Below are 16,182 nucleotides of genomic sequence, written 5' to 3'. Positions count from 1 at the left end.
AATAATACTCTGCACAGATCTCAAATTGGAAATTGCAGGAACATGTTGGATAATACTGCTCTCTTGTGGTAGTATTGAGTTATTGCATGTGCCTCTGCTATCCTGATCTACAAGGGGGTGCTGAGAAGTTCCTGGCTTTGCCCCCTTCCAGATGAAATAGTAAAAGTGTGGGGGCATATGACAGCCTAATACCTTAGTATGTAACTGTGCAAATATCAGAACTTTGCGATTCTTAAAGCTGTTTTTTCTTTTAGTGAGAAGCTGTGATGGCAGAGGCACAAGCAAGTTTCATGTTGTTGGAGTTACGGGCCGTCATGAAGTTTTTGTTTCTCCAGGGAAAGGAAGGACAATTCTCCCCCAGTGTTTGTGACATCTCAGTGTGAATGTCCTTTGCTGACTTTCCCTGGAGAAACAAAAACTTCATGACGGCCTCTAACTCCAACAACATGAAACTTGCTTGTGCCTCTGCCATCACAGCTTCTCACTAAAAGAAAAAACAGTTTTAAGAATTGATATTCTAAGATATTAGGCTGTCATATGCCCCCACACTCATTTTTCTATTTCACCTGGAAGGGGGCAAAGACAGGAACTTCTCAGCACCCCCTCCTATGTCACTAATAAAGGAAAGAAAAACTTTGGGGTCCATTTAGAAAGTAGTAAATCCGACATTTGCCAAAACATTCGCTGGGGGAGATATTTCCAGGTCCATGTTTTTCATCAGCACTGAATGTTTCAGGTTCACTGCTTTATATATATATATATATATATATATATATATATATATATATACCCATATGTTGTGCACTTTCATTAAATTGTGTGAAGGCCTGATAATAAAACCATTAAGTACAAAGCAGACCTATGAGTTGTGTTACACTACTGTATTATCTGACTATTATGTTATTTTTTCTGTACATGCAGAAAATGTACTTAGCTGGGAAAAAGAAAACAAATGCAACCCCCACACCTAAGCTGGTATATATTAGTTCTTAAGTTTAGATGTCCCTCAGCCTGCCAATGATGTGTCCAACATGGCATGGCTTTGAAAAAGGTTAAACAAGCTTATGACTGCAATTGGGTCTAGACTATTTAGTAAAAGGCTGTAGAGCATCCTGACCACTTTTATAGTTGCTTAGTGGAAATGGCCCATCGCATCACCTGTTGTGTCAGACCTAAAAGGATTTACTGATTGGAGAATTGTAGTTTTGACTCGGCAGCTGACCTGCCAGACCTCTTCGGAGAGACCATTTGGAGAGCAGAGGTCCTTCTGGGCAGCATGCTGGCATAGGACAGGCTTTACTATTCAGGCTATGTATGCTTTCTAAAGGATCAAACTGTAAGATATTTACCTTTTTTCATTTGATTTACTTGGATTCTATTCAACTGGATAAAACATTAAATGTAAACGTTAACTGGATAAATTTAAATGTTAACTGGATAAAAAAGTTCAATAAGGCTTTAGGAATTCCTTACCTGTCTTATAAAATGCACCTCCTTAATAACCGTCATCTAAACATCCATTTCCCAAGCTGCATTTTTCTTCTCTTAATAAGTCTTGTGCTTGTTCTGTTCTTTATGACTTGTTGTGTTCCAATTTTTAATTTCTATGACATCGTCCTTGCAGGCAAAATAACCTTTATTTTCCATGGATAGATGCAGTGTACTGATGTGACCAGTAGTTCATGATTTGTGCTTTCTTGGTTAGAATATTTATTTCTTGTTGTAAGAATCTTGTAAATATCTCTCAGCTAAAACAGTGGAACCCGGAGAGTTGAGGCTGTGGGAGTTGTGAGAGGTTTGATTCTGATGGTACAGCATATGCAGGGCCCGGGGACCGTGTAGCTGCAGCCGGTTGATTTGTCCCATCATTTGTACACATAATGTAAATGGATGTAGGATCTGAACACAAGATAAATGTGCACTTCTATACAGAAGCAATTGGCTGCCTGCGTAGCAGGAAATCAAGGTGCTCATATGTCCTGAATCAATAAATTAGTTTCCAGGTTAAGGTCTCAGCTTTCGCTACGTTTTTTAAAATTCTTTAGCACACAAACTGCTGTAAGTATCCAGCAGAGCACCACAGGAGTGGAAGTCAGTAAAAAGTTGTTTAAAAGTTTTTTGATATCATACAATCATAAAGTCCGCCAGTACCGTCCAGCATATTCACAGGCAGCAATGTTTCATAATGAACGAGGCTACAAATGGGAGACATTGCAGAGATAAGGCAGAGGGATGCAGGAAAAGAAGAATGAGACGGAGAGAGAAGAGGAAAGAGAGAAAAGAAGAGACAGGGAGAAGCAGAGACAAAGATAACGAGAGAGAGAGAGAGAGAGAGAGACAGAGACAGAGACAGAGACATGGGGGGGAAAAGAAAGGAAGAGTGAGGGAGGGAAAGCGAGAGAGACAGAGAGGGAGAGCGGGAAGAAAAGAGAGAAAAAGGAAGACAGAGAGAAGGGGAAAGAGAGAGAAAGAGACATAGAGGAAGAGAAAAAGAAGGAAGGAGATAGGGATGGAGAGAAAAAGAGAGAGAAGCGAGGGAGTGAGAAAAGATGGAGAGATAGAAAACAAGAGACAAAGAAATTTTGGGGGGAGAGAAAAAGAGAGAGAAGAGAGAGAGAAACGAGAGAAAGTAGGAGAGGGAAAGAAAAAGAGAGAAAGGGATAGAGACAGATAGACAGAAATAAAGGAAAGATTAACAATTATATAGATAGATGAAGCAGGGAAAAAATGGTTGGAAGAGTAAATTGAATCAGTAAAGAAAGAAAGAAGGAGAAATGGAGGGAAAACAATGGGCAGATGGGTATTAAGAGGAATTGAAAGAGAAAGGATAAAAACAGGGATAAAGTGGGAAGGATAGAGCATAATAAGTTAGAGACAGACAGTAAAGAGAGAAAATATATTTATATTGGAAGGAGAATGTGTAAGTGTAAGGGAAGCAGGTGAAAAATGAAATAAAAATGAAGAGATAAGCAGAGAAGAAAATAGGGAAATAAATATATTAAATACCAATACAAACAATAATTTGGTAGAAATAACATTAACTGAACATGTTTTAATTTATTATGTTATTAATGTTATTAGGAGGCTTATTTGTGTGCATAATAAATAAAGCATGTCATTTCATATCTCACTTACCAGGCACCATGTGCAGACCATCTAGGACCATAAGATAAAAGCTAATGAAAAAAATAAAAACAAAAATAAAAACTGGAAAAGGGAAAGAAAACAAAAACAAAGATTAGAATTTACACCAACCATTTGTTAATAATATTCCAGGTTCAATTTCACATTCTTTGGGATTAAATACATATACCTTGTTTTAGTAATTTAGATTAGTAATTCAAATAAACAATGCCTTGACAAAGTATGTTACATAATGCTGTATTCTTTCTATTTCCAGGTATATCTACAAGAAACTATCCTGAACTAGGTAACTATAAAATCATATTTAAAAAAAAAAAAAGTCATGAAATGACTGCCACCTGGATTTCCATATTTTAAATGGAACTCCCACTGTCCGTTTGTCTACCGAATATAATCACTGGTAAAAGTCACTACCAATTTCCCTGGGAATAAACCTATATACAGCATTTCGACCCATTTTCCCCAATGTCATAAACATGCATGCTCGAATAATGGGAGTGACTGTATGTAAAAGTGAGATTTAGGTTTATGAAAAAAGTTGAAGTTTTTGGTTAAAAAGACTTTTACTTAATTTTTTGCCAAAAATAATTTTGAGCCCACTGCCCTTGGTGCATTCAGGACAGTGTTCACCTTTGCTACTCTCTTGGCAGCTGTAGTAAAGCTGGATGTTAGGATAATGTAGCTCAAATATAGTGGTGTGGGAGTCACATCATCACTGGCTCATTAGATTTGGAAAAAGTGGTGGAGAATATGACATTTGTAATGATAGAGGAGACGCTGCCATGTGTATAAATATGGTGTGCGAGGGACCCCATGGCCACCCTTAGCACTCTTCCACTGATTCCACTAAAGGATCCATTTATACTTCTACATTGCACATAAAATGGGGTAAGATACACATTTTGGGTTGTCATGCCATCCATTATGAAAGCCACTGTAACACCAAAAAGTATTTTGGATATGAAATAGCTTCAAAAAACAGTACTGTGCATTTTTGGGTATGTTGGAATGTGTTGACAGTCCATTCATTTTCATTAGGCTGCCCTATTGCAATGCATGTTAACATAAACAGGTAGTAGCAGGATTTTGATGACAGGACGTTGCTTGAATGTCTACCTGGTATATAGACATGGGATTAGGAATTATTTACTAAAGGAATGTAGGCTGTTCATACAGCAGAGTGAATTTAACCATCCAAACATGTGCAAGAAAATGTTGTAAATTTCCATGCATGTGATTGGGTATTCTTTGCAAAGTGAACTTCACCACATTCACTGAGCTAAGTGAATTATCCCTTGCTGGGTGAAACGTCACCCTAGTGGGCGAACAACCCTTTAGTAAATCAGCCCCATAATGCCAAAGGACAGCTTTAGACTGCATACACGCATCAAATAATTATATCCCTGTTCTGGAAGATTGACAAATATCCAGTTGGGAACCTCTATTATTCACTTCTATAGAGGAGAGCACAGAGGGGTGCTGCTTGCTCCTTCTCTTCTTTTCCTCTCCATGGAACAGAATTGTGTGTACAACATTCGCTCAATTCATCTGTCACTAGAAATTATCTCAATAGATCACCTCCAGTGACAGTGATCCCACATGGCCTTGGTCTACTGTTACCCAGAAATGGTGGTCTCTGTCAATGACCGTGCAAGATGGCAACTCCCAGCATACAGAATACTTGGCAATGTGAACCCTACCGGGCATTTAAATACCAGCCACATGGGACCTTAGGATAAGGTTAAGAAGATGTATGAACTTTTTAACCTGTTTTACATCCCAACCAATTTCTTAATAAAATGTTACAATTACATACATAACTATTACGGAGTCATTATTTTGGGAATGAAATTGTCATTCCATCACGTCAATCCTCCATTCCACATAAAATTGATATTTCAACCCCTCCTGTAATGGTTTCTATTTCCTGCTCTCCTTATTAGGTACCCTATAGAACCTCACGGTTAACCCCCACCAGGAATTAACAATATTATAATGAGCAATGTCCAGTATGATGTTTCTTGAAAAATTAATTTTAGATAATATTAATGATGGTTATTACTAATAATAATAATAATAATAATAGATACAAAATCTATTAGGAACTAATAAACACCATTGATCCCCTGTAATAAAACATTTAGCAAAGTGAAAATAATTATGTTTTTAATTATAAATAGTGATAGATTATACTGTAAGTTAGCCAACTTAATGAATGCATAAAAGGATGCAGTGAAAAATACACTGAAACAATCTGGATCTGATTTATAAATAGTAAAAGTCATTAAACCAGAATTAGCTGACCTATCCTGGCATGTCACAGTATAATGATCAAGAGCAATCTGCCTGGTTGCTTGGGAAATAGCAGACACATCTTTTTCTTCTAGCATAGATCATCCGGAAGATTTCAAAGTCAAAGTATTAGGCGCCATGTTACCTTTTCTTCTAATTCTTTAATCTGTCTTCTTTGAAACTCTAATCTTTCTTCTAGCTCCTTGATTCTCTGCAAGAGAAATACGATCAATCAGTGCAGAAGATTATTTGGGAGGGTGGATATGAAGTGATGTCAGGTCATGGTATTCTGTAAAGCAAGACATATTGGCAAGACTTATTGTTCAGATCGGTAACGCAGTAAAAAATCAGAAATCATCTTTTATATATTAGAAAATAGAAATCTAGCTTCTTTGCTACAACTTGCTTGTCTTTGTTATTAAAGTGTAAGATTTTTATATCTTGGTTTATATATAAATAGGCTTTTTACCCCAGAGGAACCCTTCAAATAATATTGGGAACTCAAGGACCTCACTGCAAAAATAAATTAACTCAGAGTGAATTTCTCCCTATAGTGTTAAGATCTTTGGTCATCCTGGTGGCTTTGCCAAGTGGCATTGGGCATGGAACTATTCAGGCATCGTCATATGGTTGGTCAATCAGCCAAAGCTCAAGGAACCCCAAATACCATTGGAGAATGGCTGGTATGTATGTAATGACCATAACCTCACATTTTAACCTCTATCTGGGGCTCCATTACGGAATTTTACTAAGTTCCCCAATGACAACAATTTCACCTAACATCAGAGGAAATTACTAAACAGCAACACAGACAGAAGTTTTTGTATTAGTAAAGGGGAAGAAGGAAGGCTAGAACCCCTATCGGAAATTAATTTCTACCGATGACTGTAGGTATTCCTTTACACTTCCTGCCTGGTGAAAACGTTGTCACCGGGAAAGTAAATAAGGGGAAATCTCAGAAATTATGGAGCCTTAGGTAGTATTTAAACCTGATATGGTTTCTCATCCTTGCCTACTCTTCAGCAGAACTTTCTCTATAAAAGTTTTGGTTTGTGTTACATTTTTGGTAAATTGCATGTGATAATTAAATTATTTTTTTTCTCCTTATAAATATGTGGGCAGTGCATCCTCTTCCATATTTAGCATTTCTTACTTGAGCAAGGGGAATTTTTCTTTGGCATTTGCAAAAGTTATCAGAAGCTGCCCAATGGCTGAAAAGGAAAGCTGGTTAATGGGGGACCCGGAAGTAGCATTGAAAAAGAGGTGGTGGGGAATTAACTTTTGGCTCATTGCCTAAAGGCAGGTACAGACCCCCATTGGAACTGAGCAATCCTGTGTGGCTCCTGGTGGCTGACACCATACCAGCTATTGAGTTATTTGCACCACCATACTGTCTCTTAAAGAAACAACATCTGCACATTTGACTGCTGGTGGCAGGTTGTGTTACTGAACTGCTCACTGCCAGCCCCATTCATTCTCCATTGGCGTTCCCGTAGTTGGAAGCTACTTGTAGCATCTCCCTCTTAGCAGCATGAAGAAGCGATAACTGTACTGCAACATCATGGCCAGTCTGAACATAGACTAAATTAGCAAGATCTGGAGGAGGGCACATTTGCAAGGTAAGTCTGCATATCATGCAGAACATGTTTTATTTCATACTGCATACTGCTGCTCCAAATGGGGACTGTAGCATTAGAACATTTTACCAGATTTCTAATTGGTTGCTGAATAATTCTCCACTTTGCTTTTCTGTCCAACAGGTACAGTTCTGTGAATGATTTTACTATAATCCATAGGAAGTTTTGTACCTGCTGTGCATGCTGAATGATCTCCATACGCTCACGGAGAATCTGGGCATCTCGTTCTCGTAGTTCACTCATCACCTGTCGTTTCCACTGGTCCACAGCATTCTTCAGCTGGTCCTGCTCTTCCTCTGACAGTATCTGAGACATCTTGGCTCCAGCCTCTTGTTGCAATGCATCGTACAACATGGCCTCCAGCTCTAGGATATGCTAAGGATGAAGGTAATAGCTACTGTAAGTGATTGTACATGTCTGTTAAATGCATCCTTCTGCAACTGACAAATTCTGGGCTTAAATACATGTGTTTTAATTTGAAATGCAGCAGCATTTGGATGACCTTCTCTGGAACTCAGGAGTACATATTGCATACAAAGAAATGCAACACAAAGTGGGTCAAACAAAGCTTAAGAACTTCTTCAACACTGCACCATAAAACCCAACCACAAAGAATGGATTCTCACAAGATTTTAAATTTCCAGCTGTTGCCAAAGTATTATCTAAAACTCTCTACAACTGCTGGACAGGACCTTAGCTTGACCAATAAGAGCCATTGTGACACACTAAATCTAAGAGTACATATACAACTGTATTTTTACATTCACGTTAGACAAATGGTTAATAGAAACTTTACCTTGTGAGCCTGATCCAGTGATTTCTTCCTAAAGTCAAGTTCTTCATCCAAATAACCCTTCTGCCTTGTGAACAGTTCCTGCATAGAAAGGCATAATTAAAGCAAACAAATAGCTCCTTTTCATATGTAAGTATTGAGTATTTTCAGAGAGTATTTATACTGTTGTTACTGACTGATACATACTGGTTTAACCTCAAATACAGTAAAATGCAGAACTAAGAAATTCTGGGATATTTCTAAGCTCTTTCTAAATACGTACAGATATTGTCATTTATTGGGCAGCTTGCAAACAAATATTAAATCTGTCTCTGACTTGCAATATAAAATATAAGTGAGTAAGTAGTAGTAGTAAGCTGGGTGACTCAGATCCATTATAAGGAACAGTAAATCACAGCCTATGTGTACATTTTTAGGTTTCTTAACAGGTCAGAAGAAAATACATACTACTTGTAAATATTGCCCACTGAAAGAACTTCCAAACTCCTTTCCTGCACATAATGCCTCCTATCATACTCTTCATACTCTTCATCACCTCCTGCACTCTTAAAACAACCAACTGTCCTCTGCTGTACATATTGCCTCCATCATACTATATGAACTATTCCCCTGCTTGTAACACCATTCATACTGCTCCCCTGCCAGGGGGTTAGTGGGGCAGGCACAGTTTTTTTCAGGAATGGGCATGCATGCCCACTCATATTTTGCAAAGAATTCTTTGGTGGTCCACAGCCCTGGCTGGTCCGGCCCCCCCGCAGGGTAAAGAAAAGGACTTTGCTGGGGGGGGCACACCGGCCACAGTAACGGACCATGTCTCCCTGAACACATCCCACCCGCTCTCCTATCGCAGGCCCAGACCTGGTATCATGACATCACTGTGGGAGAAGTTTCTTCTCCTTTGAGTGATGCATAGGCAGGGATGTAGTGAGGCCCGCAAGTTTACATACCAATGATGAACATGCACGCTCGCCATGGATAGTACCTTGCCCCTTCTTCCTTTATTTACCACTACACCCCTGTCCCCTGCACATATTGCCCTTGACATACTGCTCTCTGACACATATTGACTACTGTTACACCATCTCTCATATTTTACCTGCTTCCATACCTCTGGGCTGAGCACAAACTGCCCACTGTCACCTATAATACTCTACCACACATAGTCTAAAGTGGTCATATCACCTGTACTCCTCTCCTGCACATACTACTTGCTGTCATACCATCTGCTTTCCCTCATATACTGCCTTCCTGATAAACCATGCATGCCCCTTTTCAGTACATAATATCTGCTGTCATACTACCTCTACTCCTTTTTCTATATATACGGCACACTTTTGAATTCCTGTTTGTAATATCTCTGACATTTCTATTCTGGAATGGGCACACTTTTGTTAATGTGTAATTATAACCAGGAATACAGTTTCAAAATTATTTTGCACACTGCTTCCATTACATCATGTATATCAAATGTATCAAATAGTCATTGCAAAATCTAAACAATCACCCAGTATCGGAGTACATGGCCAGTGTTACCTTTTCCTTCTCCAGGTCGACCATCTTTTGCTGTAGAGCAGACTCTGTTACCTCTATTTGCTGAAGCCACTACAAGTAATGAAAATGATTTAGCCAATAATTAAAAACATCAACAATGTATAATTTTGAGAAAATAATTATAGAGATATTAAAAGATCAAACTTGAGGTTTCAGGTTTAAAAGGTAGATGTATGGGGTTTGAATGGCTCCATAGGAAGCAATGAATAATATATACTGTATGAATGGTAAAGAAATAGAACTGAAATAAATGTGGGAACTGCTGGGACATCAGTATAATGGATGAACCCTAAAAGATTCTTAGACAGCAGAACACCTATGCAGAACAATGCTTAAAGTGACATTGTCATAAGTAAAGTATGGTCGCCACTGCAGACCTTCTAATGGAAAAGCTAGATGTGTCTATCTGTGTCTGACTTTACTATGTTTTAGTTACTGTTTTAGGAACAAGCATGGTGTAAAAAAAATTTTTTAAATAATCTAAACTTTTATACTTGTTATAAGTCAGCTTTTCAGACTTTTCAGGCTTTCCTACTTTGGTTGTTGCCTCTCCACAAGATGTATGATCTAGATATACTATTGCAGTATAATGTTACGTTTCTCAACGTTTCCTGAAGAAACAGATTTGATCTGCGAAACGGGTTGAAAGTCCGTTTTCTAGAAAATTTGCCTTACCAATTTGTGGTTGTATCTGTAACCCTTTTTAGTATGTGTACAATAAGAAATAATGTTTCTTTGCTGCAAAGTCTCTGCTGTACCAGATATACCAAGTATTAGGCAATATTACATATATTTTAATGTGATGTTTGTAATGAGTTTTTAAAACAAAATTAAAATTTTTTAAATAAATTTTGTTCATTGAAGTAGCGATGATAAATTAAAAGCCCTGAAAAACCAAACTTCCAGATTTTATTATTATTATTATTGTTATTATTATTATTATTATTAATAATAATATTATTAGATATAAAAAACAGAATTTATTTAGCACCAACATTTTACGCATCGCTGTACATTAAAAAGGGGTTGCAAATGACAGACAAATATACAAAAACGAAGATGACTCTGTCAGAAAAGCTTACAATCTAAGAGACTTTTTCCTACCTTTTCAGCCAGGTTAAGGACGGTTCTGGCCTGGATAACAACCACTTGTTCATCATTTGTCAAATTCTACAGCCAAGACAACATAAAAGTAGTTAAAGGAAAGCAATTAACAATACCCTCCAAATACACAAAGCTTTGCAATGATACGAAGCATAGGATCGCAGTCCTTTGTCATCCACTGGTAAGTAATCTGTCGCAGTCCTACAGAAAGCTTACAGCAGATCCACGTGAAGTGTTCTGACTGAGGAACGTGTTTTATGCAGCAGAATTGTATTTTGTTTGAAATTATTTTTGTTTTAAAATTGGGGTGTTAAAAATTTTGGGTGTTTATTTAAAATCTTTATGATAGAAGGAAAGATTCGGTACATAAACTGTAGTTATGAAAAAAAATGAGTTTTTATTGAGAAACAAAAGCAGCCGTTCTTGCCATCAGTCAGTCTCTGTATGGAGCTCACTGCAGCCATGTCTACACCCAATAGAATATATGAGGAAACCAGCATAGCTGATAAGTAACCCAAGATTCATACTCTACATCAGTGGTCCCTAATCTTTCTGACAGCAGGGCCCAGTAACAGAATAAAATTTTGCTGCGGCCCAGTATATGTACAGCTTACATTTCTATGCTATTCCCAGCAGCTCGGCCTCCTGTCGTGGGCACTAGCTAAGGATAGCAGAGTAGTGTAAGAGATCTGGTGTGCTGTCCGGTGGCAGACCTGCTGGGAATGGCAGAGAAGGGTAAGCCTTACATACATTGCTATGCCATTCCCAGCAGCTCTTGTGTAAGCAGTGCTGCCAGTGCTTCTGTCCTGTCATTTGCTGCCCCCACCTCACCAGTCATGGACCGGCACCGGTCCGCGGCCTGGGGGTTGGGGACCACTGCTCTACAGAGTACATGCCAGACTATAATATAGTCCTACTGCAACACATTGGAATGTCAGGTTGAAGGTGCACTAAAGCTGCGTACACACGTCCAATTTTTATCGTTGGAAATGAACGACGAACGAACGACGAACGACTGATTGGCCAAAAATTGTTTGTAAAAAAAGTAACCAACGACGCCGACGAACGAGGATAGTCGTTAGAAATGAACGACCGGACCGGCGGATCGGACGACGATCGTTGACCATCTATCGTGTGTACGGTCGTTCAGTGATCGTGCATGTTCTGAGCATGCGCGTTGCTCATGTGAGAATACATCTTTTTTAGGAAAACACACAAAAGCAAAGTTCAGCCTATCATTTAAACTTAGGGAAAGAAAAACTTTAAAGAACATTTACCAAACTTTTCAAGAACTGAACCCCAGCACGGTTGCCCATCTCTACTAACAAATGACTTCACCTCATATTATCTTTAAACCAACAGCATACAACTTGAATGACAAATTCAAATATAAGAAGGAGATGGTATTAGAATACTTTTTGTAGCACAGCTTTTTGTTGAGCATAAAGCAAAGAGGCTTAAGCTGCCTCCAGGAAGATGAGCAGGACCCAGGCAGATTGTGAAATGCCACAATGTTGTACTTTCAGAAGTCCCTAGCTTGCGTTCAGTCAGTACGCTCCACCTGTTAGAGCAGATTGTGTTTGTGTATGCGACAAATACAGCCGCTAGAACATGCACAATTTAGAAAGTGAACATACACTTACGGCGTTATCCCCTAGGATGTCCAGCTTTTTCATCAGCTCATTAACTATGATGTCCTAAAGAAGATGGAATAAAATGGTCAGTAGAAATTACATTTTCAATAACGCGGTCTATACAGAGGAATCAACGCTCTACTTACTGTGACCCCTTCAGCTTCACAATAGACCTGCAGGGGGCTCTTCCCTTCTGGAAAGGGGATGAGGTGGAAATTAATAGCAGGTGACCTCCGCTCTCTCTCCTGAGAAGACAAATGAAATATACAGAAAATGATTATCCTTGTTGGTAGTTTGTAGATGCAATATAAAGAAATTAAAATGAACTATGTTGGTTCAGTTTCTGAACTGAGTTCCTAGCTTTGAATTTGCCAGACATTTCACTTTAGGTGTTAGTAGATATTTTAGTTTTTTTATATTATGCAGAACACAATAGGAGGATATGAAAGATTCAAAGGTGTGCAATAATACTCAAAACTTTTAGGTAGACAGGAAACAAAGAGAATTTTAGAGTATCTAAAAAAACATGGTAAGACACGGGGGCTGGCACTCGGCACACCACACTTGGTATATATTGGTAGACTTACACTTACAATTATACACTAATGTATTTTTTATATACAATAAACTATAAAAAACATTTTTTTAATAGTATGATTCATAATTAAATTGGCAATATGATTTCTAGAACTGTCAAAAGAAATACTAAAAATGTGTGCCGATCCATTCTGGACTTTAGGGATTGGAGTTGGGCACCCCAACAAAAGACTTTAACTACTGCGATGCTATCCAAAAGCTGTTGGCATTTTGCTTTATATACTGCAGTTCATAAATGTTGATAATGAAAAGATAATATCTTTCTAATGTTACTGCATGTGATATCAATATTACCAACAAAACTAAATCCAATGCCTGACTGCATTGCGTTTAGATTTTTCCTTCCTTGATTCTTTCTTTCTAGTCCTAATCAATATGTTAATGAAATAAAACTTATCTATTTATCCATTACATAATGTTGTCATCAATGGGGAATAGTTTATTCTGTGGGCACATTTCATTATTTTACTCCAGTTTGATAAGACTTGGTCTATGAAGTCTGTGCCAATATTTTTTCACAAAGAAAGCCACATAAAGAAATTGACTTACTTCAAGCTCAAGGATTCGAAACTCTAGCAGCTCATTCTGGTCTCTGGCATCTTGGACATCATGTTTAAGTTTGGCTTCATCAATCTCCATTTGTTTTATCTGCCATGGAAAAAAACATTATTCATTTTACAATATGCTATACTCTGCACATATTCCATATGGTCTCGTTTATCAAACTATCCAAAAGAAGTACTTTTTATGTTGGCACAGCAGGTCCATATCAATATTTCTGTAATACAATAAAGCTTACAATATAAAAATGGTTGCTTTGGGAAGCCACTACAGGTCCTGCTTAAAATTTTCTAATACATGAGGACACATTTGCACCAATCCATAGCAATCTATTCACTTACATAGATACTACAGTATATTGAGTTTGTGCAAATGTTTATGAAGCATCAATCAGAGAGTAATTCTAAAAAGTTGTTATAGAGCCCTTTGTGGTGCCTTGGTACAGCATTTTAAGTTGAAGTCTTACTTTGTCCAGTAGCTCTTGATTCCTCTTATAAAGTGCCTGCTTCTCTTCAATCCATTTCATGTCCTTCGAACAAAAGAAACAAAAATCCATTACAAGACCCATTAACTTTAATATTTATACTGTGACCTAGGATAAAGTACACTTTATATATACACATTACAATGTTTTACAGATTCTCTAGAAGGGGCTGCAGGACTGAATGCAATGCATAGAGATACATCATCGTGTGCAGGCCATGCACAAATAATAAGGGAGATGCCTGGAAAAATGTGCATGCTCTGAGGTTGTTATCCTGATTTATGCCTAAGCTTCCATGTCTGAGCCACTGACCTATAACATGTTCTGTCCAACATATCCTATTTTGCATGCTTGATCTAGGTCTGAGACTCACCAGAATAGGAGAACTTGTGAAGTTCTCCCTTAAAAATATAGCCCCATTGACAGCTATGTTTCCACCCCTACAGTTTTCCTTTAAAGCAGAACTATTGCAAAAAAAAAATATATTGTGACTAGGTAGGTCCCTCATTACAGAAGGGACAGGCAATGTCCCTTCTGAAATAAAAATAAATAAATATACCTGCTTGATCACCTATCTTTGTTCCTTTGCAGGTATCGCCATCTTTTTCTTCTATTCCAGGTTTGCTGATCTTTGGACATTACCTGGCCAAGCCTGGATGATCTAACATTCAGTCTTGGCAGCCCTAGGGGAAGCGGAGATACCCAGCATATCCCAGCATTGTGCGCATGTATAGCTCAGTAATATTTCTTAAAGAAGATAGGAAACAGGAAGGTAAGTATATTCTATTGGATCACTTGTCTCTTTCTGCAAAAAAACCCTGCCTGCCCTCAGAACTAAAAATCCTCTTTATTAATGGAGTATGAACAAAATTAAAAATCCCATATATGATGCAGTCTGTCTTTTTCATTAACAGTTTTCTCACTCCCCCTTTCTAAATTTGAAGTACCCACTGAACTTTTTTTCTTTTTTCAACAGGCTGACAATGCTGTTAATCTGCAGTGAATTAGCATAGCAGTACTGACATCCTGGAGACAGGGTAGTCGTAGATTAACATGTTTTAAATTGACTTTAAGTAAATGCCAAACAATATGCATGCAAAGAGACAAGGGATTGATATACTGAATACAAAATACAACATTTTTCTATTAAAGTCGTCATTTAATGTAGTTTATTGTCAAAGTTTCATGCACCGGGCCCTCTTCGGTGCTCAGTGTTGCTATACACAGTCACTCATGAGTATTGTCAGAATTAATACAGAGTTTTGTGCTTTTATGAAACATGTTGTCCTTGGGAAGCAAACCACCAAGCTGATTTCCCCTTAACCACTTACATGAACAACGTTTTATGAAGATTTTTTTATTGCAGTTTTCCCAACCTTTTGATTTTGATTTTCCTGTTGAGTTTCTTAGATTTAAAACTGTACAGAGAGTTTGTTCTAGAAAACAAAGACTAAGCATACCTGAATAATTTAGAAAGCTTTGATCACAGTCTTGTTTTCAATCTAATTGCTCTGATATTGTAATCCACATCAAACCAGGAATTTAGGTTTGCCTAGGTCACATTGTCTTTGTAGATATATGATGAGATCAAGCACAAGTAAACAATCAAAAGCATAGACGACATCGGCACTTGTATATAGCATCACACTATAAGGAAAAGCAATAGAACTGAGGAATTTCATTGATGGCTTACTCAGCTGAAAATAAAATACTCCATTATATACTAAAATACCCAAAGAAAAATAAATATTTTTTTTTCTGTGAATAGGTAATAATGAGCTTGTTTACTAAAGCAGAACAAAGCACAAAGACTATAAGCACAGTGCAATAACTCAAAAGAACCTTTTGTTTTACTATAGCCATATAAATCAGCAGACTTTCTTAAGCTTTTTTTTACCCCCCAAGGAACCCTTTAAATAATTCTCAGGTGTCGACAAACCCCTGCTACAATTATTCAATGGGGAAATGCTACTTGCATTGGTTGTCAGTGGGAAGAAATGACCCCCATATGTTAGTAAAATGCAAGACAGCCCCAAAAAAGTTTTTGCTTTTATACAGCTAGGTCTGCCAAGTGGTGTCAGCCCTGGAGCTATGCAGGCACTATCCTATCAGAGGTCAAATAGTCATAACTCAAAGAACCCTGGGCAACTTCTGGAGAAACCCTAGCGTTCTATGGAACCCTGGTAGAGAATGGCTGGTCTATAGCGCTATTAGCATTATGATAAATTTTGTAAGCCACATAAAATCTGTGCATTTAGAAATCCACATTGGAAATAAAAAAAAACAACTCAATTCTGAATGTATGTGTAAATATATATATATATATATATATATATATATATATATATATCTTTATAGCAGCACTTAGACTTAGCGGAAGGGATG

General features: G+C 37.7%; 1 protein-coding gene across 5 annotated transcripts in view; it reads right to left on the bottom strand.

The window, feature by feature from the left end:
* Positions 1-1,168: 1,168 nt before the first annotated feature.
* JAKMIP3 (Janus kinase and microtubule interacting protein 3) overlaps positions 1,169-16,182 on the bottom strand; it is a 79,964-nt gene continuing 64,950 nt past the window's right edge. For 2 of the 5 annotated variants that reach the window (XM_072424195.1, XM_072424198.1), the window contains 11 exons: positions 13,780-13,842; positions 13,302-13,400; positions 12,302-12,400; positions 12,159-12,218; positions 10,522-10,587; positions 9,400-9,468; positions 7,870-7,947; positions 7,245-7,448; positions 5,582-5,647; positions 3,136-3,207; positions 1,170-2,195 (listed from right to left, as the gene is read on the bottom strand). In XM_072424195.1, the coding sequence (XP_072280296.1) occupies positions 3,157-3,207; positions 5,582-5,647; positions 7,245-7,448; positions 7,870-7,947; positions 9,400-9,468; positions 10,522-10,587; positions 12,159-12,218; positions 12,302-12,400; positions 13,302-13,400; positions 13,780-13,842 (855 nt within the window). In that variant the 3' untranslated portion in view covers positions 1,170-2,195; positions 3,136-3,156. Of the gene's footprint in view, positions 2,196-3,135; positions 3,208-5,581; positions 5,648-7,244; positions 7,449-7,869; positions 7,948-9,399; positions 9,469-10,521; positions 10,588-12,158; positions 12,219-12,301; positions 12,401-13,301; positions 13,401-13,779; positions 13,843-16,182 lie in introns of all 5 variants that reach the window. The other 3 variants (XM_072424197.1, XM_072424199.1, XM_072424196.1) reach the window with 2 other exon arrangements.

This window comes from Pyxicephalus adspersus, chromosome 10, assembly GCF_032062135.1.
Source record: "Pyxicephalus adspersus chromosome 10, UCB_Pads_2.0, whole genome shotgun sequence".
Lineage (NCBI taxonomy): Eukaryota > Metazoa > Chordata > Amphibia > Anura > Pyxicephalidae > Pyxicephalus > Pyxicephalus adspersus.
This window is presented reverse-complemented; position numbering and strand designations above follow the sequence as displayed.